Genomic DNA, 22797 nt, shown 5'->3' with positions numbered 1-22797 from the left:
TAAAAAAATGTAAACAATAAAGAAATTAAATAAATAAATTTTTATTTAATCAAGAGCAGAATTTGCAAATTAAATTTATTAATATTATTATTTATACATTTAAAATTATCAAATTTCACAAATGCGTCAATTATGTAAATAGCATTTTTTTAAAAATAATCAAAATTTTCGTTCAGCTAAAAATCCTTTAAAATTTATCTTCTCCCAAATTTAACAATTACAGAAATAAAACAAATTTGAGGTTACACAAGAATAAGCAGACGTGTTGTTACGCCATTGGCAGAAATCCCATCATATGACGCGAATATAGAACGTGGCAAAAACTTAACTATACTACATTAATCATCAGTTCTCACTTCTCAGCTCTGTGACTGAAGCTGAGCAAATCCTTGATCGGAACAGAAATGGCGACAAATCAGAGAATATATCTCCTCTTCACTCTGCTACTCTGTCTCAGCTTCGCTTTTACACAGGTTATTCTTCAATCTATTTCTTTTTTTACCCTTGCACTCTTGTTTTGTCTTGTCTTTTTTAAGAGTAAATGATTTGCATTTCAGTTTGATTCGTAGTGAAATCCTTTGCGGTTTGTTACTATAATTCTTCATTTCGGTACCAGTCTCCGACTGATTTTATTTAGAACCCCTATTTTGACTGCTATGAGCATGAATTTGAATTTGGGGGAAAACTTTTGTTCTTTGAAATTAGTGTGTATATCATTACTGATCTTGCAGTGGGAGATCTTGAGTTCCGTACATATTTTGTTAATGAGACATCGGTGGTAGTGTCTTCTTCGATATCGTTATGTTACTTTGCTGCGTTTAATGAGCATTGTTATTGCTTTCTCCTGCAGGCAAAGAAATCGAAGGAAAATTTGAAAGAAGTGACTCATAAGGTTTACTTTGATGTTGAGATTGATGGAAAACCAGCTGGTATGCTCTAGTTCTATGATATTTATGCATATTGAATATTCGAATCTAGTTTGTGAAGTAGAGCTTCGTCTTGTATTTTTCTGCAAGCCATCGTGCACTGGTTTGCTCTAGTTCTATGGCAATGTGCACTTGAGGTTCAAATCTATTTTGTACAGAACTGCTTCGTATAATAGTTTTGCAAGACATCGTGCTAAATGTACACTGTGATTGTGCTATATTATGTACTGCTACTTTGATTAACCAGGCAGAATAAATTAGGGAATGTATCAAGAGCAGTTGAAGTGATTCGCATTGCTCTAGAGTTGTTTTTGCATCTAGTGCCTTTGCAGTGAAGAGGATATAAAATGGAGAACACTGTTTAGGGAGACAACCTAGAAAGTAAGAATAGGGCAGTGCTCTGATTCAGAAAAGAAAAGATATAGCTAAGGAAGACAAGTGCTTAGGAAGTTGGAAGTTTTGGTTAATAAATCTGAGTTACGGGAGTGGTAGAAGAGTAGAGAATGAATGAGTTTGGTTGTATTTAGGATTTTGTTCCAGGTTGGTAGTGAAGTCTGTCTGGGATTGTGACACAGAAACTACTGTAGAGAATAAATGAGTTTGGTTGTATTTAGGATTTTGTTCCAGGTTGGTAGTGAAGTCTGTTTGTGATTGTGATGCAGAAACTACTGTAGAAAACAATTTTAGTTTGTAAGAATGGGAATGGGAATTGGAATGTAAGAAAGTTTCTTACTCGTTGATGGGGATCATTCCCCCATACCAACACTCATCGCGTCCTCACGCATGCATCATAATCATTCATTTTCATTTGCACCAAACTGCCAACTGCCCTATAAGTCAATTCATCACTGCACCACCCATTCATGATGTGTGCTAGTAGATATCAAGTAGGATTAGTTTGATTCTGATACAGACACCCATATATGTAATGTTTGTGATTTCACTTTTACTGTTGCCTTGACGAATACGGATGCATATTCTTAGGACGCATCACTATGGGTCTCTTTGGGAAAACTGTTCCGAAGACGGCAGGTATGGTTAGCTTTCTGGGATTAATGCTTCCTGAGCTATCTTCACTACTTATATAACTGACTTTTTGTTGTGTTTCTCATGCAGAAAATTTTAGAGCTCTGTGCACAGGTACAACACTTTTTTCTTCTTTTTCTTGTTTCTACCATGCCGGTGTCTCAACTGAATGATCATTAACGCCCCAGTTGATTTGCTTTTTTGGTTGAATAGCTTCATAATTCGCATAGTATCTTAGGCATAGAAGTTACTCCTATTTACTATGCTCTAGTTATCTTAAAGAACTTCTATCTCTAAGCCATTATCGAAAAGAGTTGCTCAATACTTCGTATAAGGGAATAAGGGATATCATTTTCTGTAAATTCAGGTGAGAAAGGGGTTGGAAAACACGGGAAGCCTCTGCATTACAAGGGAAGTGCATTCCACAGGATTATACCCAGCTTCATGCTTCAAGGAGGTGACTTTACTCTAGGCGATGGAAGAGGTGGGGAATCAATCTACGGGGAGAAATTCGCTGATGAAAACTTCAAGATCAAACACACAGGACCTGGTATATACCTGCTACTGTTTTGCTGATATAATTGATGATGAAAGTTGAACTCATCATTATCTCCATAACTTCATCATCTGCGTACTATACAGGACTCCTCTCGATGGCAAACGCTGGCTCCAACACTAATGGTTCCCAGTTCTTCATCACTACTGTGACAACCAGCTGGTAAGCTATTCATATCCAGTAGGGTAAACATCACTTTCTTGCCCAAAATAAGTATGTGTTTTTTCAGAAACATCTCATTCTTTCAATAGTGATATATCAGTACCTAATAACTTGAGTTTTCAAATCTAAGATCAGTCCACCTTTCTCGAATTGAAAATTTACATTGGCAATCGGAAATCTGCAGAGGGACAATTGGCTTTTACTATTAGGGTACAATTCCCACCTGGATTTCTGATTGCCAACATGAGTATTTCAGTACTGAAAACAACGTATACCCGTTACATAATGGATAGTTACAATTCCTGCAAATCTTTGTTACATTAGAACGCTTCTTGCCATGCCTGAAAGTCTTGATCCGATCAACAGGTTGGATGGCCGCCATGTCGTATTTGGAAAGGTACTGTCGGGAATGGATGTGGTGTATAAGATTGAAGCTGAAGGCAATCAGAGCGGCACACCCAAAAGCAAAGTTGTGATTGTAGATAGTGGTGAACTCCCAATGTGACCACCCTTCTTATACATATTTGCCACTCACTTATATTAATGCTTTTTTGGTGTTTGCAACATTAAGTTAAAGATCGTGGACTATGGACTCGGAGCTCGGAACTTGAAACATTTGGCTTGAGTTGGTTACTGCTTTGCCACTAGCCCAATGCACACAATATTGTTTAATGGACCGAACTATAAATAGTAATTTTTATAGACCAACTGATTTTTTAATTATTAGGGATAATATTTTATTATGCCCGGTATGCATGATTTTTTTGTATTCATGTTTTGGGAATGATTAAAAGTTTTGAAATTTGTCGAAGGAGCTAAGGACTCTAGACAATCATCACCTGGAATTCAATCTTTTGATTCATAAAATAATAGTAGTTGTTATACTACTACTATATAGCCTTGCCAACTTTGTCTTCACTTTCTATGAGTTGTGAGAGCATCTGCAGCGGCAGCTCGATGCGGTCTCGTCTCGGTGAGACGAGATAGCATCGAGCCAGCGATGCGGCCACTCCGTCTCGTCCTGTATCCCTCTGCCGAGAGCATGTTGGCGAGCTGGCTCGCCACGCGCGTCGACCACGCAGTAAGCAGCGGTTGGGTCGTGACGCCACTCGCCGGCTCTGCGGGCGTCGATTTTCGGCGATTTTTTTATTTTTTTTTTAAAAAAATCTGAAAAAATTGCCCCTTTTTATGCAGATTTTTTTATTTTTTTATTTTCTTTTTTTCCACACTCATCTATAAATAACCCAATTCTCCCACCATTTTTTCTATGCACAAACACTACACTTTCACATCCTCCACACACGTTGAACATGCTTTGGAATCACCATCAACGGGTGTGGAAGGAATGCCGCAATTTCAACGCCATCTACGTGGCCGAACATGCTTCACAACGCCGAAGCCAACGTCGTGGGTTTGCACAAGTCGTTGCTATGTATTTCGTTGCTCAAAATAAATTGTAATATTAGGATTTCAATTATGTATGTTTCGTATTTTCCGGTGATGTAATTTTCGTGGTTTTTAATGAATTTATGAAATTATTAGTATTAATTTAATATTTCAGTGAAATATTAATTGAATTTGTTGAAAAATAAAAATAAAAATGAAACGAATAGTTAGGGAATAAGATGGTTAAGAGGGTTGCAGGTGATGTCTCTTAGTTAAGAGATGGGGTAAAAAGTGCAGTGGTGCCCATGAATAATTAAGGGATGAGACAATATTAAGATATGGATGTGGATGACCTGATGATGAACATGTTGGTGATTTCAATTATGTATGTTTCGTATTTCCCGGTGATGTAATTTCCGTGATTTTTAATGAATTTATGAAATTATTAGTATTAATTTAATATTTCAGTGAAATATTAATTGAATTTGTTGAAAAATAAAAATAAAAATGAAATGAGATAAATAGTTAAGGGATGAGATAGTTAAGAGATGGAGGGTTGCAGATGATGTCTCTTAATTAAGAGATGAGGTAAAAATAGCAGTGATGCCCATTAATAATTAAGTGATGAGATGATATTAAGACAGAGACGTGGATGGCCTGATGATGAACATGTTGGTGGCTCTTAATCATCTAGGCGGATCTAGGCCAATCGGAGTAAGATGGCTTGCTGCTCTATAAAAACAAAATGAACAACTAGAGAGGACCAAAAAAAAGAAGCAACCCTCATTTGGCTCTGCTTTTGGAACAGTAGAAGGTGGGCTGCGAACTCAAATGAACGAAAAAAAGAGCTTAAGCTCTGATCCCCAAGATCATGCATTTTTAAGCAGAAAAAGACGTATTTTATATAAAGGAACTCAACAAGAAGAATAATCATGGCCACCTTGCTAAACATATTTTGCGTATTTTAGTAATATTGGAGTCCTGGTTTCGATTTATCGGAATATTAGATTGGGTTTTTAATTTGTTTTTATAATTTAATTAACTATCTTTTACTATTTTAATTTTACTCCCCTTGTCCCATTTCTTTTTAGTTTATCCAAGTCAAAATATTCACTTTTTATATTTGAAAATAAATCATTCTCTCGTTTCTCCTCATTGAAATATTCAACTAGGAGAATTTTTTTTCTCTCCATCTTATTTCACCTAACAATTTCTTTTAAAATACTGTGCCACTCAGGAATGTGAACATTTTGAGTGAGACGGAGGGAGTATATATTTAGCTTATATATTTTTTTTAAGGATTTATGTATGTTTTTCATCATCATTGTTATTTTAATTAGTGTTTTATTAAATTTCATAATATATTATGTAATTTTATTGAAATGAAGCCAACTGAATTTATTAATTTATAAGATAATAAGTAATTTAATTAAATAACAAAATATATTAAATTAAATAGTGGATATCACGTTAATCGGTTTTATTAAATTAATTTATAATGAAATTAAAGAGATAATCATATAAACTATTCGATTAAGTAATTGGGCCAAATAATATAGTAGTTTTTTTAAAGCCCATTACTTTAAGAATTCATTTAGGTTAAATTTTACGACTCCATTTTCCCTTCTCCTCAAATCAGCCTCCGTCTCATCTTCTCCATCAGCCACTTTGCCTCCAGGTGAGAATTTCAAACAAACCCTAAATTGCAGTTTTGAGAAATGTTTACGTTCGTGAAATCGCAAAAAATTAAAGATTTGGGATGCATTTGTAGGCTTAATCTCACACCAAAATGCGTTTTTGGTGTCTGCGTAGCTGCATCACAGAAGCTTTGCAGCTTGATCAATACTAGAAAATGATTTATACATTCAATATGTTTGGTTGATTGAAATTTGCTGTGCGAATCTGGAAATTTGGGGAGTATGCAGTATTTGTTTTGATGTGCTTGCTTCTTACTTTTACTTTGTGTTTGCAGAAGCCATGGCTGTTCCTTTGTTGAACAAAAAGGTTGTGAAGAAGCGTGTCACCAAGTTTAAGAGGCACCACAGCGACAGATATGCGTGCCTAGCGGTATACTTCTGTTCTTTGATTGTATTTTTAGATTTTGTAATATCAAATGAATATGACAGAAGTAGAGTAATTTCAACTTATTAGATGTGATCGTTTAATTTTAGGGCTTATTACAATGCTCATGATAACTGGGATCTAGTAATACTACATATATACATGGGGTTCAGAGATTTTTTATGAGTCTATTTCTCAAATTTTGTCTCTTTGGTTTAGCTTTGGTGATAGCAGATGTTTTGAGCTAGGTTTACTTTCAGTTACTTTTGTTCCTATGATGCTTAATTTAGTCCATTGTGGTGCTAATTGGCTTTGTTTTTCATGTGATAGACCAACTGGCGCAGGCCCAAGGGTATCGACTCCCGTGTCAGGAGAAAGTTTAAGGGAGTCACCTTGATGCCAAATATCGGCTATGGATCGGACAAGAAGACCCGCCATTACCTACCCAACGGGTTTAAGAAATTCCTTGTCCACAACGTCAAGGAGCTCGAAATTCTCATGATGCACAACAGGTTCGGACAGTTCTGTGAATCTTTTACTAGTACATTTACGCTTAGTTTTGATTTCCAGTGCGTCTATGAGTTATAACAAACACACTGTTTTGATCCATTTGTTGCCACAGGAAGTATTGTGCTGAGATAGCACACAATGTCTCGACAAGGAAAAGAAAGGAAATCGTTGAGCGGGCAGCTCAGTTGGACGTGGTCGTCACCAACAAACTTGCTAGGCTCCGCAGCCAGGAAGACGAGTAAGCTGTTGCAAAGCTCTCCCTCTTATACTTTTTTTTTCTTCTGTTGGAATGTTTTAGTATTCAGATTATCGACCGAGATTTGAAATTTTGTCTGGGTTTTTGAGTTATGCAATCAAGACATGTTGAGCTTTCATCTTCATTTAAACATGCTCTGCATCTTTTTATTATCTTCAAATGCAATCCCTTTTTAGGTCTTGTGAAAATCGAATTAATTAGCTATGTTTATGTGTTTTTTTGTGGATGTTGTATTAGAATGGCTTGTTATCTATTACTACTTCTCCTTTCCAAGTTAATTAAGAAATTTCTTTTGGGTGCGAGTATTTGAAAGTGGTCTTTTGAGTTAAATGGATAATAAAATAAGGGATGAGTTATTGGAAGGGGTGAGTTTGTTTAGAAGAGAATATACCAATGTGATTCTTGTTACGTTGAGAAATACTAGTACAAATTCAAAATTCAAGCCTATATGTATTTAAAGAGGATGCTTTTTTTTAAAAAAGGAAAACAAACCCGTCATTTTGATGCAGAGAAAATGAAAGAATATACCAGTATGTGATTCTTGTCACGTTGAGAAATAGTACTTCGAATTCCAGATACAAACTTTTATTTCGACGCCTATGTTTATAAGTACACAAGTGTTGAATCTTGATGTGTTGGTCTTAAATAATTCATTGTACAAATCAAATAATGTTCAAAAATAAATTACAATCAACATTCTAAAAATTCAACATTTATTTCATACCCCCTATGTCCCGTCTTAAGTGAAATATCTTTTTCGGCATGGGATTGTATGTAGTAAGTATTGCTTTGTGAGTCAAATGAATAGAACATAATAATAAAAAAAGGGAGAAAAAGTAGAGATGTGGTGTTCCAATTTTAAATAATGTTGTCATATGTGGTGAATTATTCTAAAAAGAAAAATGTGTCAATCATGGTGGGACAGAATGAAGTATATAATTATGTTAATTTTCAATTTTATAGATTATATTATCTTTATTCTTATACTCCATGTAATATGATTAAGTTTTAAGCTCTTCAACCAAGTTGGGAACATATTTTTTTTTTAAAAAAAATATACTGTATAACTTAAATAAAATTAAAAGGAATTATATTAGTGAAACTCTAATATTTCTCCCCTAATAAAATATCACAACTGAAAAGTACAGTATGGGTAAATCTAATAGTTTCACTCCTTAAAAATGGCCACGAATCATGAAATTGTAGAGCCAACCACAAATTATTTTCCTCTCTATTATACCGCAATTTTATTATCTAAACCAAAGAAAAACATTTTTATTAACAAAAATTTAAATACATACTCCCTCAATTTTTTCAGTTTGTTTTTTTCATGCCCTCACAATTATACTACTCCATACCTATTTACTTTCAAACAAATACTCGTATATGAAAATAATTTTAGTAAAACTCAATAAGTGTCAAATATTTCCTCCAGAATATTTTACCCTTTTTAATCAAATTATCGCCGCCGATGAAGATGCGGAGCGGGTCACCGATGAAGATGAGCTGCAGAAATACTGCAACCAATTTGATTCGTATAACACGAATTGCGACTAAATTAACAAGAGAGTTTAATTACAATTATGCCAATCGCATTTGTGTAAGTGGAATACAAGATCATAAACAAAGAGCATTTCTCGTTGCACCCCACCAAAAAAAAAGGAAAAACAAAATGAAATGAGCCCCCACCTATGATAGCAATATTATATATATACACATATATATAATATTAAAACCTAAAAAAAAAGAAAAAGAAAAAGAAAAAGAAAAACCTAGCTCATGGAGAAGGAAACCTCTGTTCACCTCTCTCACTGGATAATTAACACTAAATGATTGATTTTCTTGATCACCATTGAAGAGTTTTACAGACCATCTGATTCTGCATCGGGGGAGCTCAGAGGGAAGCACGTGTCTTCACCGCCCGTGTTCCACAAGAAATGGGCGTAGTTAGCTGCATAGTATGAGTTGCTCGGCTCCGCAGCAATGGCTTCCAAGTAGGTCTCCTCGGCTGCCCACAGATCGTTCCTCGCCACCCACAGGAAGTTGGCGTATTTGTTCAATGCCTCCGCGTCCTTTGGCTCCACCTCCGTGGCTCTCTTGAAGTAGTCCTCCGCCCTATTTCAACCAAACATCGTCAGATCAAACACGAAAACCAGCCATTTTCTTAGTATGAAGTAAGTAACATGTTTTCTAGATTCTTGAAAAATGTATGGTCACAACATATTTTCAAGATCTTGAATTTTTTGCAAAACGATGGAATAAGAATGCTAGAGTTCCAAGATTCTTGACCATTTACACACATTGAATTAGTGGCAGAATGTTAAAAGCAAACATATTTTCCAGATTCTTGATCATTTGCACAAATACTGATTAGGACTATTATAGTAACAATGGCAAAAATGTAAGGTTCCTATCAGAGGGCCGGCCACCGGTGACCACACTTGTTTGGCTGCGTCTAATGCTGTCGGGATCAAGACTATAGCCTCCCCCTTAGATTTTTCAAACTCCTAAGTCAAGACAACAAAGTACAGCCTAGAAATAAATTGCCAAATTTTGGTGATATTTTCATTTGGTGGGCTCTAAACTCTAAGATGAGATGTTTTATCATCTTTTTTCACTCAAGAAAAACATACAAACTGCACCACACAACTTGCTATCGCCACGATAATCTCAACCCGAATTCAGACAACAACTTCCCCACAAAAATCACACAACTTGCATACAACAACCACCTAATTCTTGAATAATCCAAGAACAACATGGTCAATATTACTGCACGGCTCCAACTAAAATATCCCAAATCAAAACCTAATCAAACACTGTTCATCACACCGTAAAAAACAAGAAACTGAAATCCAAACACAAGGTTAAAAGGTTTTATACATACCTGTCAAGATCCCGAACCACGAGGTAGAGAAACTGAGCATAATTTGCTAGCAAAAGCGGATTGCTGGGCTCTTGAGCCAGCTCCGTTTGGTACAGTAACTCCATCTTCAAATATTGCGAATCATCATCCGCTTCAATCCTCGCATCAACGGGAGAAACGAGTCCTTTCTTAGTTTCCTGGTCCAAAACCCCTTTCCCCATCTTGGAAGCCTCCTCCACAAGCGAATCCCACAACGTTGCTTCCTCCTCCACGCTCGAGACAGACTCCTCCCCACTAGTCCTAGACGGATTCACAAACGAGGACACGCCACCATCAGGTGCTACGGTGCTATAATAATTCGACTCATCAAACCTCCCATCTCCCTCGGTCCCACTAGCAACAGACGGGAACTTCCCACCACCACCCCCGCTGCTCCCTCCAACTGAAGCTGCCTTCCCAGTCGAGGAAGACAGCTTCAGCGTCTTAACAATAGATGCATCGAACTTCTGTCCCTGCTCATCCACCCCAGAGACCTCCTCCATGGTGGCAACACACATCGGGGGTGGTGCAGAGGCTATGGCTGCATTACTCGACATTGAGAAAACACTGAAGTTGGCGAGGAGTATCATCACATACACCATCAAAGTCGGGGTAGTCGAGAAAACCTTCTGAAACAGCCACACGAACGACGCGTGCATTTCCCTCTGCACTTTGGCTACAATCCCCTGCATATCCTCGTAGTGCAAGAAGGACCTCATCTGCAAGGTGTAGCTATGGAGCTCTCGGATTATAAACACCATAGACGAAAACGCCTTCTTTATCGAGCAATAAGCCGACCCCCCGCCCCCCGCAATCCCCCTCTGCCACTGCTCATCTGCACCACCATTGTCGAATCTAGTCTCGAATTCATCGATTTTCGAACTAGTGCTGACATTATCCTCGTCGTTAAGCTGGAATCTGAGCGCTAGTTCCTCAATTTGCTTCGAGAATTCTTCGTCGGAGAATGAATCCAAGCTGGCGGTTAGGGCTTTTCGGATCGTCCGAGCGCGGGTTCTCTTACTGCCGCACGATCGGGAGCGGCGGAGCGGATTTGCGCCGAGGAATAGACCGGATTTTTCGACGAATCGGCGGAGGAGCGATCCGTCGCCGCTGGAGAAGCTCCGCCGCCGCGACGACGGGGAGGGGATGGCGGAGGCCAATGTCTGGGAGCAAGACGGCGGCGATTGGGGGAGTGACGGCTGCGACCACCGCAGTGAAGCTGCTGGAGATACTTTCAATACCATAACTCAATCGAAATCCAACGAGGAATTGAGAGGGAAAAAGGAAGAATCAAATCAATCCCTTTTCCATAAAAAGATAACAAAAAAATATCTCGTTGATTCGAATCAGGAAAAAGGGCAGAATCTGTCAATCCCCAAATTTCAGTTGCGCTCAGCTCTAACACAAATCCCTACAAAATGGAAAGTGAAGAAAAACAATCAAATTGAAGTTGAATGAATCAAAAGCAATCATTTCATTTTCACACACAAACACAGGCATTCAAAACGGATCAAGGCTACACATTCCGAGATGAATCGCATAAACCAATTTACTAAAGCTTCGAATAGGCAGAAAAAGTCACCGGAAATAGGACTGCGGCGTTGCTTTGCTTATCAAGAGAATGGGAGCGAAGGCCTTTAAATACCGCACCCAAATACGGTAGAAAAATATAAAAACAAACACTAAAAACACGCTTGGAAAAATCTTGGAGCAGAACAGTCCAAGACAGCTAGAGAGATACTAAGTACGAACGTTCACAAAGAATCTGACCGTATTTTTGCACTAAAATACTATTGATTTAAGACACTGTGGTGGGTCCGTACGTCTGATTTTTCCTCTAGTTTTTTGGAGAGAAAAATATTAAATATCTTCTACAGTGGAGTACTTTATTTTAAATGGTAATATCTGCAAAATGGAGTACATTTTTCCTATATTGCATCTACAATTTCAAACTCCCAAAATTTAAGGTTTCATTTTAGTTACTAAAGTTGTAAGAAAAGAGAAAAAGGAATTTTAACTTTTTATTAGTAATAAAATACTCTGTTTTTCCTTATCAATTTATTTTCCACGTTTAATTGATTTTAATAATCTGATTAACAAAGTTGGTAGAATTTGCCATATAGTGTCCTACGCTGGAATAAACAGGAACATTATTAGTTAAAAAAATGGAACATTTATATTTATCTATTCATTCATATAGCAATATACTAGGAGTAGTATAATAAGAAAATATCTGATCCTTAACTAACTAACTTCACTTCAGAATTTAATGTGAAGAGTTCAAAAGTTAAACATTTAGGTATAATTAACCATATTATTGAAAGAAGTATGGATCGATTCACAGTCTAATTAATGGTTAATTAGATGTCAATTAAAGTTCTTATTATAACAAGCATGTATCATAAAGTATTTAACGTCTTCTATGATAAATTAATTCAACATGAGATACTAAATGAGATTATAGAAAATAAGACCATCCACAACGCGTCTCGCGCCGGGCTCGCGTCTCGTCTCGGAGAGACGAGACCCCCGCGAGACGCATTGCAGCGGCCATCTCGTCTCCAGCTCGCGACCGGCTCGTCGCGTAGCTCGTCTCGGAGAGACACGAGACGAGCTGTCTCGCCACGCGCCCGAGACACGTGGCACGTCCCCATGCGTGCGTGACGCCCACTCGCTGGCCCGCGAGTGGGCGTCGTCACTGATGACGCAATAATTCATTTTTTTTTAAAAAAAAATCGATTTTTAATAACAAAAAAAAAAAAAATTTTCAAACGGTAATATTACCGTTAAATATTTATTTTCATTTTTTAAATTTTTAATTTTTTTACTCTATAAATAATTCTATTCCATACTCATTTCAAACACAAACACACATCTATTCCTCGCAAGGATGTGGAGAGGGCGTTCGGGGTTCTCCAAGCGCGCTTCAACATCATCAAAGCCCCGGCTCGTTCGTGGTTCATGGAGAGCATGGTCGACATCATGTATACGTGCATAATCTTGCACAACATGATTGTCCGAGATGAAGGACCCGATGCCGGAAATTGGTTCGACCCCGAATCCCCCGGAAGCTCAACTGCAAGTAGTCCGCCGCGAAGTGGAGCGCATCCATCTATACAAGAACGGTTGGCTATTCGGGCAAGGACACGCGACTCTAGCGCCCACACCCAACTCCAAGAGGATCTAATTGAGCACATTTGGGAAAACTTTGGCGGAGAATATTAAATTATGTCATTTTTATTTTTTTAGAATTTTAATTATGTCTTCGCTTTTTTAATGTTAAGTTGTAATATTGTTTTAATTTTAATAAAGTGTGTTTGTTTAAATTGAATTGGGTTTTAAAAAAAATTATAAATTAAATTGAATGAATAGTAATTAAGAGACGGTATAGAGACGGTTAAGAGACGGAGCGTTGCAGCCTCCGTCTCTTAGTTAAGAGATGGAGGAAAAAAGGACAGTGGGGCCCTCAAATAGTGCTCAAATAGTAGTTAAGAGACGGTATAGAGACAGCGTTGTGGATGGCCTAAGATCATGAACAGTTTCGCACATTTTCCTTCTTTGACGTAAGTTTTCAACCATAGAAAATAAACAGAGGCACATAAACTACTCTAGTTACAAACAATCATATAGGAGTAAGTTTAGTGTCGTGGTTGTTAAGAACTAAATAATTGTTTAGGCCATTTTATGATTTGGGAAGAAACATCCATCTGGATACTTTTGTTAGGATTTATCAAAGCTAAAGTTAAACGTGTTTTACGGAAAAAAATTATCTTCCTCTTAGTTTTATAGTAAAACATTTGTTATAGGAAAATTAAAAAATAACTTTTAATAATAATATATATTTATATATAAAAATTAAGCTCTTATACACATGATGCTAATTAAGTATTTGACCGATGAATACCTAATAATTTCGAAATGGACTATTGATCTCAGTAGCTTTATTGGACAAAAAGAAACATACTAGTATAAAATGTCATAAATTTTAAATTTCTGCTATTGTGTAGTATTTCAGTCACAATCAATTTACTAAAATCATTTTCCAAAGTTGAATTATGTAATATGATTGGCTGTTCGAACGGCAAATTCTCCTCCGTTCTTTTTTAACCCTCTTTGGTCACAGTTTATGAAAAAATAGTAATATAATTTTCAAAAATTCTTATGATCATCTTTACATAATAAGTATTATTTTTATTTTTATTAAAATTCTAACTATCATTATTTAGTGTTGCTGTTTTTAAAACTCTTTTTTTGGGTTCTCGATTCATGATTTATTTAGAAATTATATTTTTTAAAATTAATTAAGAATCATACTTCATGGTATAATATATTATTATTATTTCAATTAATAACTCAATTAAAAATACTGATTTAATTAATTAAGTTTGATTGATTAATAGGAATTGTAGTGAAACACGAATACACGATGATAAGTAACTGAAGTACGAAGTATTGAAATCCAACGTTGTGGTTTTAACATTGGCATAATTTATGTTACAAACAATCATATACTGCAACTTTTCATATTAAATTGAAGTTAAAATACGTGTATAGTTTCAACTTGCAAACTTTAATAAGCGATATATGTCGAATCAAATGATGATAGATTTTTCATGGGAACCTTGATATTAATTCATACTAGTATCACGCCCGTGCGATGCACGGGTCATTTTAATTTCTTCATATTTATTTCATTATGCGAAATAAAATTTGTGAAATGATAAACAAAAGAATATTCGACATCCTCTTACTCTGGATTATACTTTTTCAATCACATTAACCCCACATGGCCACAAGAGTGCATTTAAATGCTAACTTTTCTTAAAAATGTCAATACGATTACATTAAAATTTCAACACATATTTGTGTTGACATTTTAATAAACTGTCTTGACATTTAAATATCAGACTTAAAATTAAAAAGCATTTTAATTATGTGAAAATATGAATTAATCGTTGAGTTATAACTGCAGGAGCAAGTTTACGTTGCAATAATTTAAGATTGCACTGGTGAGACACTTCCTAGTCGAGCTTTATTTCATTGCAATATAGTGACCCTATACACTGAAAACTCAAACCTTGAAACCTAAATCATAAACCCTTAACTTTAAAATATACTCATCATGACCAACAAATGAGCCAAATATCAATAAAATTCTCCCTCCGCCCCAGTTCAATTTTACTTTGTTGATCACTTATTCAAAATATACTCATCATGACCAACAAATTAGCCAAATATCAATAAAATTCTCCCTCCGTCCCAGTTCAATTTTGCTTTGTTGATCACTTATTCTATTTTAGGGGTTTTAGATCTGTATTCAATATCTGACACTGGGTCGGCCTACTTGATAATCCTTACTGCTAGTGGAGGTTTTTTGCCTGAATTTTGTCTGTAAATCTGTTTATATGCTCATATCAAGAAAGTGTTTTTAAATAGGGCTATGTGAACGGTTGGAATTGAGAAGGTCAAGATGTCGTTTAAATGTAAAAAAATCAGTGTGATTTAATTTTACATTTCATATGCTACTAAATTGGGGATTTTCAGCTTTTGGCTTGTCATTTTAATCAAATACTAATAATACTGTAACCGAAGAAATCTTGTAAATAAATTTACTATCACTTCTAATATTTAACATTTGATATTTCAATAACAATTATGTTATTTGATTTAAAAACCTTTTCATTTTAAAAATTTAAATCCCAAATCCTAAACTCTAAACATATGTCATAACAATTGGAAAAACATTTGACTTTCCTCACTAAGACATAGCAGTATTTTATAGCAATTATACGCACGACCCATTGTATTTCCTTCAAAATTATATTATGAAATTATTATGCGTAAAAGTCGGAATATATAAAAAAATTCATTCATTAAATATAACCTATAAATAGTGATTAAAATAATTTTTTATATCTAATGCAAAAACTACAAACACAACAATATATAATCAAGAACACGTGTACTTCAATAGTGAAACAGCGTTAATAAGAAATGTGGGTCTCATTTATTTTTTTGGTACTAACTTCACATTATTGATTAATTAAGTGAAATGGAAAATGATATCATTGTACAAAATCTAAAATTAAGAAAATGTATAAGAATTTTAAAAAAAACATAAAACTCAATCAATTTGACATTTAAATAATGCAAATACATACTCCGATATATTTTGACTATAATACTTTTGGATCTCTATTACAACTTTAAAAAATTATACTAATATTCAAAATATCAATATAGAATAATAAATCACAAATATAACGTTAAATGCATAAAATATCTATGACCATAAAAGTAATAATCATATATGAGTATGAAAACAATTTGAGTATGATTAATTACTAAAATATTACTATAGATTTTAGAGGAATACGTTGGTATTAGCTATACCAACATATTGGGAGACCATGATAGTAGTAGAAGCTATTCACATCACCATCTCTCACACTACTCTCATTCTACTTCCTCCTTCACTACCGTTGCAAAAGAACTATAGTCAGCCGCCGAGTGCTCGGTTCTTAAAAATCTATCTACTCATTATTCTAGCTGCAGGCATAGCTCCTCTTCTTGTGGATTCCATCTTTTCAACCCTTCAAATATTTTATTTTGGCATGCTTATCGCAATGGATACTCCTCTTTCGACAACCACATTGTATGGGATGCAACACCATCACATGATAACACCCACCTACCAAACTCGTTTTTCCTCCATGGCCATGAGTACATGATACTTTTGGTTTATGAGTTGGTATTATAAAAAAATTGGTGGCAATTGGAATTATTCCCTTTTGGTATTCTGCTGTGGACGATCCCTTTGACATTCTTCTCTGAAATGACTCTTATTGATAGTAAAAGATAGGCTGCTGATACGTATGTCCTTTGAATTTCCTCATTAAATGTATATCATTCATCTTTTAGAAAATAATAGTAACTCTCTATTTTGGAAATTGCTACATTGAATAAAATAAAAATCGCAACTTTCCACCAATTGTACTACAAGTAATTACTCTTTTCATTTTTCAGTATTCATGATATTCAATGGAAGGTGTGAAATGATTTAAGGCATGGGAAGGCAACATCTAGATTTTTATTCATAAATGTCTAGATTATGGAGTAGTTTTTATTCTTAAATCAGTTTTATCAAAATTATATCAAACTAATCTTCTATATATAAAAACTCAATTCATAATTAAGGATGAATTATAGGCTTATAAATAGTAAAATTAATTAGTCATTTATTTATATAATTAACTATTTGTAAAATGGCTTGGTTTAAAATTTGTTTTGTATGCTGCGAAAAATCAAGGCACTATTCAGTTAGTAAAGACAATTGCGATTGAGTTTTTTTTTTTATTATTAAGAAGATAGCACTAAATATCTTTTGCCATTAATCCTATATTTTAAGAATGAATTGACAATTCGATATCCCCATCAATCTCTCATCACCAATCAATCAACAATTTATCTCTGAATTTCAAAACTTGATTCTAAATTGTCATTAATCTCACCAATCCCATAAATTAAGAATTGAATTGATATTAATTAATGATCAATCAATCAACAAATCATCAATTTAAATCTTGTTATGTTTTTGCTAACTATTGATTTCATAAAATAAAATAAAATGAAAAATAACTAAAAACTTGCACTCTAATGATTAAGGTGGCTCAATTTTAAGTACTGTATTAAATAAACAACGTATTACTACTAATATTTAAAACCCTAATGCGCCGTAGTTGGTTAGGACTATGCCACCGTCGCTAGCCAGCTGTTGACCGCAACGTCGCCAGCAGACGCCTCCATCCTCTTCTTCATGCTTCATCTTTTGAAATTTCCGGTAAGTCCTCCATCTTCTTCGGTGTAGCATCCATATTCATTGTCTTCAAGCAATGCTCTATGGAATTTTCGCTGTCGGATCTTCGGGAATTTAGGTCTAAGAATGAATAGGCTGCCAAGGGAATTGAAGGTTCAATTTTGGATTATATATAGGGCGAGAATGTGTATATACATGCCCATTTATATAGTGCTGTATATAATTGAATGGTGATATAAATGTATTTAATGTCTCTCCGATTCAAATACTCATACGTTTCATATTCCTATCTGTTGTATGATTAAAAACGGTTGCGTAGTTGTTTTCATGCATTTAATCCTCCTTAACCGCTCTCGCAAAATAATTTCAGTTATTCAATATAACTTTCTAAATTAAACGACATTCGTGGCATTACTGGAGTATAACCGTTAATTTACTCCAAATTCAGATAATGAAAATTCGAACAGCCGTAAATCACGTCCACAAATATTCAAAACATCCATAACTAATAAATATTCAACGTTTTGCCCAAAATTTACAAATATTCAAAATGTTGGCCAAAACTCACCTTTTATATATGTATAGATATCTAGAATATATCTTATTTAAGATTATTAAAAAAAAATTGTGGATCTGGATATACATTAATAAAATATCTAAAATGATTTTATGGATCAGAACTTGAGAAATAAAGATATGATTATTTATAAAGCAATGGCAGCAAATGAAATGGCCTTCATATCGGTGAAACATGGAGTAGATAAAGAAATGATTATTTTATGAAAATATTCCCTTTCTTGTCTCTACTTAAATGTCCATTGGTTTCAACTTTCCCCTAAACAAAATCTACTTTAGCCAATAATTTCCCATACTCACAGCTAATAATCTAAGTAGCTACTTAGGGCATCCGCAACGCTTCTTGTTGCGGTCCCTATCTCGTCTCGGAGAGACGAGACGGCAGCGAGACAGCATTGCGGGCTCGGTCTCGTCCCCAGCCCGTTCCCATCCCGTCCCGTAACTCGCCGCGGAGAGACACTTGGCGAGATGTCTCGTCACGCGCGTTGGCGATGTGGCAGCTGCGGTTCGTCCGTGACGCCCACTCGTCGGCCCGCGAGTGGGCGTCGTTTATTTCCGTTGAAAATGTATTTTTTATTATTTTTTAAAATTCAGAAAAAATTTAAAAAATAAAAAAAACCCCAATATTATACTAGCCGTTTATAGCCGTTTTTTATGATTTTTTTGATTTTTTTTTATTTTTTAAAGCCCCCAATCACTTCTATAAATATCAAATCATTCCCACAAATTAATCCACAAAAAAAACTCTTTATTCTCACTCAAACACTCTCAAACACTCTACATTCTTCTTCTCAAAATATTAATCCATTCATGGATCCATTTGAGCAAATGCGTCGAATAATGGAAGAATCGCTAGCAGAAGATCGACGTCGGGAGGAGTGCATCCGTCTATGCAAGATCGGTTGTCTGTTCGGGCAAGGACACGTGATTCTACCGCCCACGCCCAACTCAAGAAGGATCTAATGGAGCACATTTGGGCTAAATTTGGCAACCAATAGACGCACATGATCGTCATTAGACAACTCTTTCTTCTGCTTCATTGATTTTTGAGATTTTGAATTTAGAGAGGTGAGCGGAAGATTTTAAATTATGTATTTTTTAATTTTTTTAGGATTTTATTAATGTGGTTTTTTATTTTTTTAGAATTTTAAGTTGTAATTTTATTTTATTTAATGAAGTAGTATGTTTTTATTAATTGAATTTGTTGGAAATAAAAATAAAAAATGAAATTGAATGAATAGTTAAGGAATGAGATGGTTAAGAGATGGAGGGTTGCAGGTGTTGTCTCTTAGTTAAGAGATGAGATAAAAAGTACAGTGAGGCTCATGAATAGTGAAGAGATGAGACGGTTAAGAGACGGATAGGAGACAGCGTTGCGGATGGCCTAATGACAATCGTCCTGCTGTTTATTAAGTGCATGACATTAAGAATGTGTAATTTATTTTATTTCTTTAAATATATTACAACGCTTTCAACGTGACATACTTGATATTTTGAAAGTGAATTTATCTTTTTTTAGGAATTGAAGGTTAATACTTAATACCTATCAGTCTCTATAATCATTATTCATTATGATTATGGCTTTAGTTCACATCTCACCATTTAGCATAATTTATTACACTTTTTCAATAAAGTTTCTCTGTCATGATCTGCAAATTGTTTCACATGATCTGAATTTGTGCAATATATACTTCCATCAACGGTTATGGCTAAAAGTTTAATTTATTTAGTAATAGAGAATAGGAGGTCGGTTTCCATTTTAACTCATCCGCGAATAAGAATGTTGGTTCACTTTTACAATAAATGATAATAGGGTCTCACATTCCACTAACTCATTCAACTCACATTTCATTTAAAACTAATATATACAAGTGAGACCCCATATTATACTAACTCTTTTTCACCCACTTTTCTTAAAATTTCTTATAATCTGTGTCGTCAAGGAATGAGACTCCTAATGGCGGACCGGAGTGAGTACTATATTATTTCATTTTATATCTATTTTATGATAGTTGTAGTGGCTGGATTTAACGGCCCAAAATGAAAGTGAAGAATGCAGCCCATAATTGGAGATGATGTGGGCCCTCCCTCGTCGACATGATAACGGTTGCCCTGTTATGGTTATCTCCAGTTGCCTTAGATTGATAGCAACACCAAAAACTGTCCTAATTCATACATTTTGAACAAAACAAAATCTCATTATGGCCATTAATAATGGCATTGCATTGGTGCGATGATACCGATCGTTGATTTATACAGGGTTTTATTGGGTCTTGAGTGACTCTAAGGGCATCATTAACCCCGTCCCCATTTCCGGCCCCAAGTCCCCTCCACGTCATCATTCCTCTACAGTTGCGGCCCAGGCCCCAACTGCTGTAACCCTGCAGGTTGCGGCCCGGGCCGCAACTAATAAATGACACTATTCACAACTTCAACCTATTTTATTCGTAAATGCAATACGTTGAACAATTCAAACCGGGAAAATACATTGTTCAGTCGAAAAAAGAAAATTACAAATCCTAGAAAAAAATACAAATCCTAGAGAAAAAAAATTACAAATCCTAAAAAAAAATATTAAATCCTAAAAAATAAAAATTACACGTCCTAGAAAAAATATTGAAATAATTTAGAGGATAGAAATGGAGAAATTGGTGGAAGAATATTGAAGAAATGGGTATAAATGGACAAAAAAATAAAAAAAAAATACATTTTGGGGGTTTGCGGCCCGTCCCGCACCGTGTAACCCTAGGCCGGGCCGGGCCGGGCCGCGGGATGCTCACCAGGCCGGGAACGCGGCCCCGGGAGCGGCCTGGGCCGTGACTCGCCTCCGTGTAACGCATGGGACGGGCCGGGGCTCGCGATTTGCGGCCCGGCCCCTAGCGTTACCGATGCTCTAATGTCGCTCCATGAAGGGTAGAAAACAAGTAAATTCCGGCCTTCGGAGTTGCAGCAATTCCACAGTGCGACGTCTTTATCAGTATGGGTTGGGTTCACTCCATTCTATCAGCCTCGGACGAAAATGTATTCAATATATTATTATTATTATTATTATTATTTTTTTTTTTTTTATTTATTTATTTTTTTTTTAATGTGTGTATGTACGTTCACTAAAATCCATAAAAAATAGTACTTCAATAGAAATAGAATTATAGGAATAGTTGATGATTTGACAAAATGCTTCCATTTAGTTTTTTTGTCTCGTTTAATATGTTCGTGGTCAAGCTAAGGGGATTTGATAGGTATAATGTTGTTGCTGGACTAGATTTTGAGCATAGTTTTGTAGAAGTAATTTGATTTAAATAAAGTTAAACATGCATTTAGTCTTAGTTTTTGGATTTTCAAGAGTTAAATTTCGCCCAAGCCATCCCTTGGGATGGGATGCTGCCTGCTAGAATATCTAAAAGGCCCAACGAAGAAAACCATACTAGAGAATTTATTTATTTATTTTTTTATCTTTTTATTTGTTTATTAATAATTTAGGCACAAAATTTGCTTGTGCTTAGTTTTCTCCAATAAATAGCGCTCTAAAAATTGTAAGATAGAAGCAATGAAAAAAAGAGGTAAATCAAAATCAAAAGTGTATATGATATGGACTACATCATTTTCTAACTCCATAAGAAGAACCCAACCACAACCATTTCTCCATTATGATCACAACTCAAGCTCGTATTGTTTCGCCCTAACTTTTCCGCAGTCCGCAGCCCAAACCCATATCTGAGGTTTCTTTTGTCGCCCGTTCACTCATGGTTTTGTGCCTCGTTAAATCTCTTTTGCGGTTTCGCCGTCGATGACCTTCTTATTTGATCGCCAAACAACCATGCATAACATAAAACTCGTTAATTACCAGTATATGTTTTTCTTCTTACTAAAAGATTACCAATATGATTTTTATTTGCGCAAATAGTTATGATGACGTGAACTCAGAGATTTGTTAATTGAAAGAAAACTTATTTATCAACTTATATTTGTTATCAATTATCATCAACTCATGAATTAAATTATAGTAAATGTCAAAACTGGTCCTGAACATATGGTCATTTTACGATTTTGGTCCTAAACTTTATCTTTTTAATTTTTTGGTCATGTATATTTCAAATCGGATCACAATTGCTCCCCCGTTAACAATTCCGTTAATATTTAACAATCAGTGATTTTAATCACAATTTTGACCAACTTAAGCAATTTTTAATTATTTAATAATTAAAATTATTTTTTGTAAATAAAATCATAAATTATTTATGATAAATACATGAAATGAATCTACGATTCATTCACTTTCAAAATCGGGGACAACAAACAACAAATTCAACAACAAATTCACATATGTCCCCCAAAAAACTCAAACCCTAAATACAAATTCACATATGTTCACTGTCAAACCACAACAAATCCAAATCAAACCTAATCAAAGCACTTTTAATTAAAGATTTTACCTTCACAATATGGACTATTTATTTTTAGTATATTTATTGTTAATATATTTTTTTATTAGGATTAATAAATTAGAATAATAATTAATGATATAATTATTGAGTTAAAAATCATAATTAAGAACTTTAATCGGTCAAAATTGAGTTAAATCCGTTGACCGTTATAAAATTAACGGAATTGTAAACA

The 22797-nt window shown here is 35.0% G+C and overlaps 3 protein-coding genes across 4 annotated transcripts; 2 read left to right on the top strand and 1 right to left on the bottom strand.

Moving 5' to 3' along the window:
• The first annotated feature begins 319 nt into the window (after nt 1-319).
• Nucleotides 320-3378, top strand: LOC121785954 (peptidyl-prolyl cis-trans isomerase CYP20-1-like). Its single transcript, XM_042184448.1, has 7 exons — nt 320-473; nt 851-929; nt 1911-1958; nt 2043-2066; nt 2320-2502; nt 2595-2670; nt 3037-3378. The coding sequence occupies exons 1-7, from the start codon at nt 405-407 to the stop codon at nt 3173-3175; spliced, it is 618 nt and encodes a 205-aa protein (XP_042040382.1). The 5' UTR covers nt 320-404; the 3' UTR covers nt 3176-3378.
• A 2278-nt stretch (nt 3379-5656) lies between these two features.
• LOC121787129 (60S ribosomal protein L32-1-like) lies at nt 5657-7063 on the top strand. The gene is made up of 4 exons (XM_042185761.1): nt 5657-5734; nt 6029-6123; nt 6448-6629; nt 6740-7063. The coding sequence occupies exons 2-4, from the start codon at nt 6034-6036 to the stop codon at nt 6867-6869; spliced, it is 402 nt and encodes a 133-aa protein (XP_042041695.1). The 5' UTR covers nt 5657-5734; nt 6029-6033; the 3' UTR covers nt 6870-7063.
• Nucleotides 7064-8379: 1316 nt separating this feature from the next.
• Nucleotides 8380-11529, bottom strand: LOC121787128. 2 transcript variants are annotated; one of them, XM_042185760.1, is made up of 3 exons: nt 11371-11529; nt 9771-11199; nt 8380-8998 (listed from the first exon to the last, which is right to left on the bottom strand). In XM_042185760.1, exons 2-3 carry the CDS (start codon nt 11030-11032, stop codon nt 8746-8748), a joined length of 1515 nt encoding a protein of 504 aa, XP_042041694.1. In that variant the 5' UTR covers nt 11033-11199; nt 11371-11529; the 3' UTR covers nt 8380-8745. The 2 variants fall into 2 exon arrangements, with proteins under 2 accessions (XP_042041694.1, XP_042041693.1); XM_042185759.1 differs by having other exon boundaries at nt 9771-11495.
• Between the last annotated feature and the right edge of the window lie 11268 nt (nt 11530-22797).

The sequence above is a fragment of the Salvia splendens genome, chromosome 22 (assembly GCF_004379255.2).
Source record: "Salvia splendens isolate huo1 chromosome 22, SspV2, whole genome shotgun sequence".
NCBI classification, from domain to species: Eukaryota; Viridiplantae; Streptophyta; class Magnoliopsida; order Lamiales; family Lamiaceae; genus Salvia; species Salvia splendens.
This window is presented reverse-complemented; position numbering and strand designations above follow the sequence as displayed.

Coding starts and splice junctions, on each gene's coding strand:
- LOC121785954 (XM_042184448.1), top strand. CDS start 405: ATGGCGACAAATCAGAGAATATATCTCCTCTTCACTCTGCTACTCTGT. Junction 474..850: donor TCAGCTTCGCTTTTACACAG/GTTATTCTTCAA, acceptor TTTCTCCTGCAG/GCAAAGAAATCGAAGGAAAA. Junction 2,067..2,319: donor TTTTAGAGCTCTGTGCACAG/GTACAACACTTT, acceptor CTGTAAATTCAG/GTGAGAAAGGGGTTGGAAAA.
- LOC121787129 (XM_042185761.1), top strand. CDS start 6,034: ATGGCTGTTCCTTTGTTGAACAAAAAGGTTGTGAAGAAGCGTGTCACC. Junction 6,124..6,447: donor ACAGATATGCGTGCCTAGCG/GTATACTTCTGT, acceptor TTCATGTGATAG/ACCAACTGGCGCAGGCCCAA. Junction 6,630..6,739: donor ATTCTCATGATGCACAACAG/GTTCGGACAGTT, acceptor TTGTTGCCACAG/GAAGTATTGTGCTGAGATAG.
- LOC121787128 (XM_042185760.1), bottom strand. CDS start 11,032: ATGGTATTGAAAGTATCTCCAGCAGCTTCACTGCGGTGGTCGCAGCCG. Junction 8,999..9,770: donor GTGGTTCGGGATCTTGACAG/GTATGTATAAAA, acceptor TGGTTGAAATAG/GGCGGAGGACTACTTCAAGA.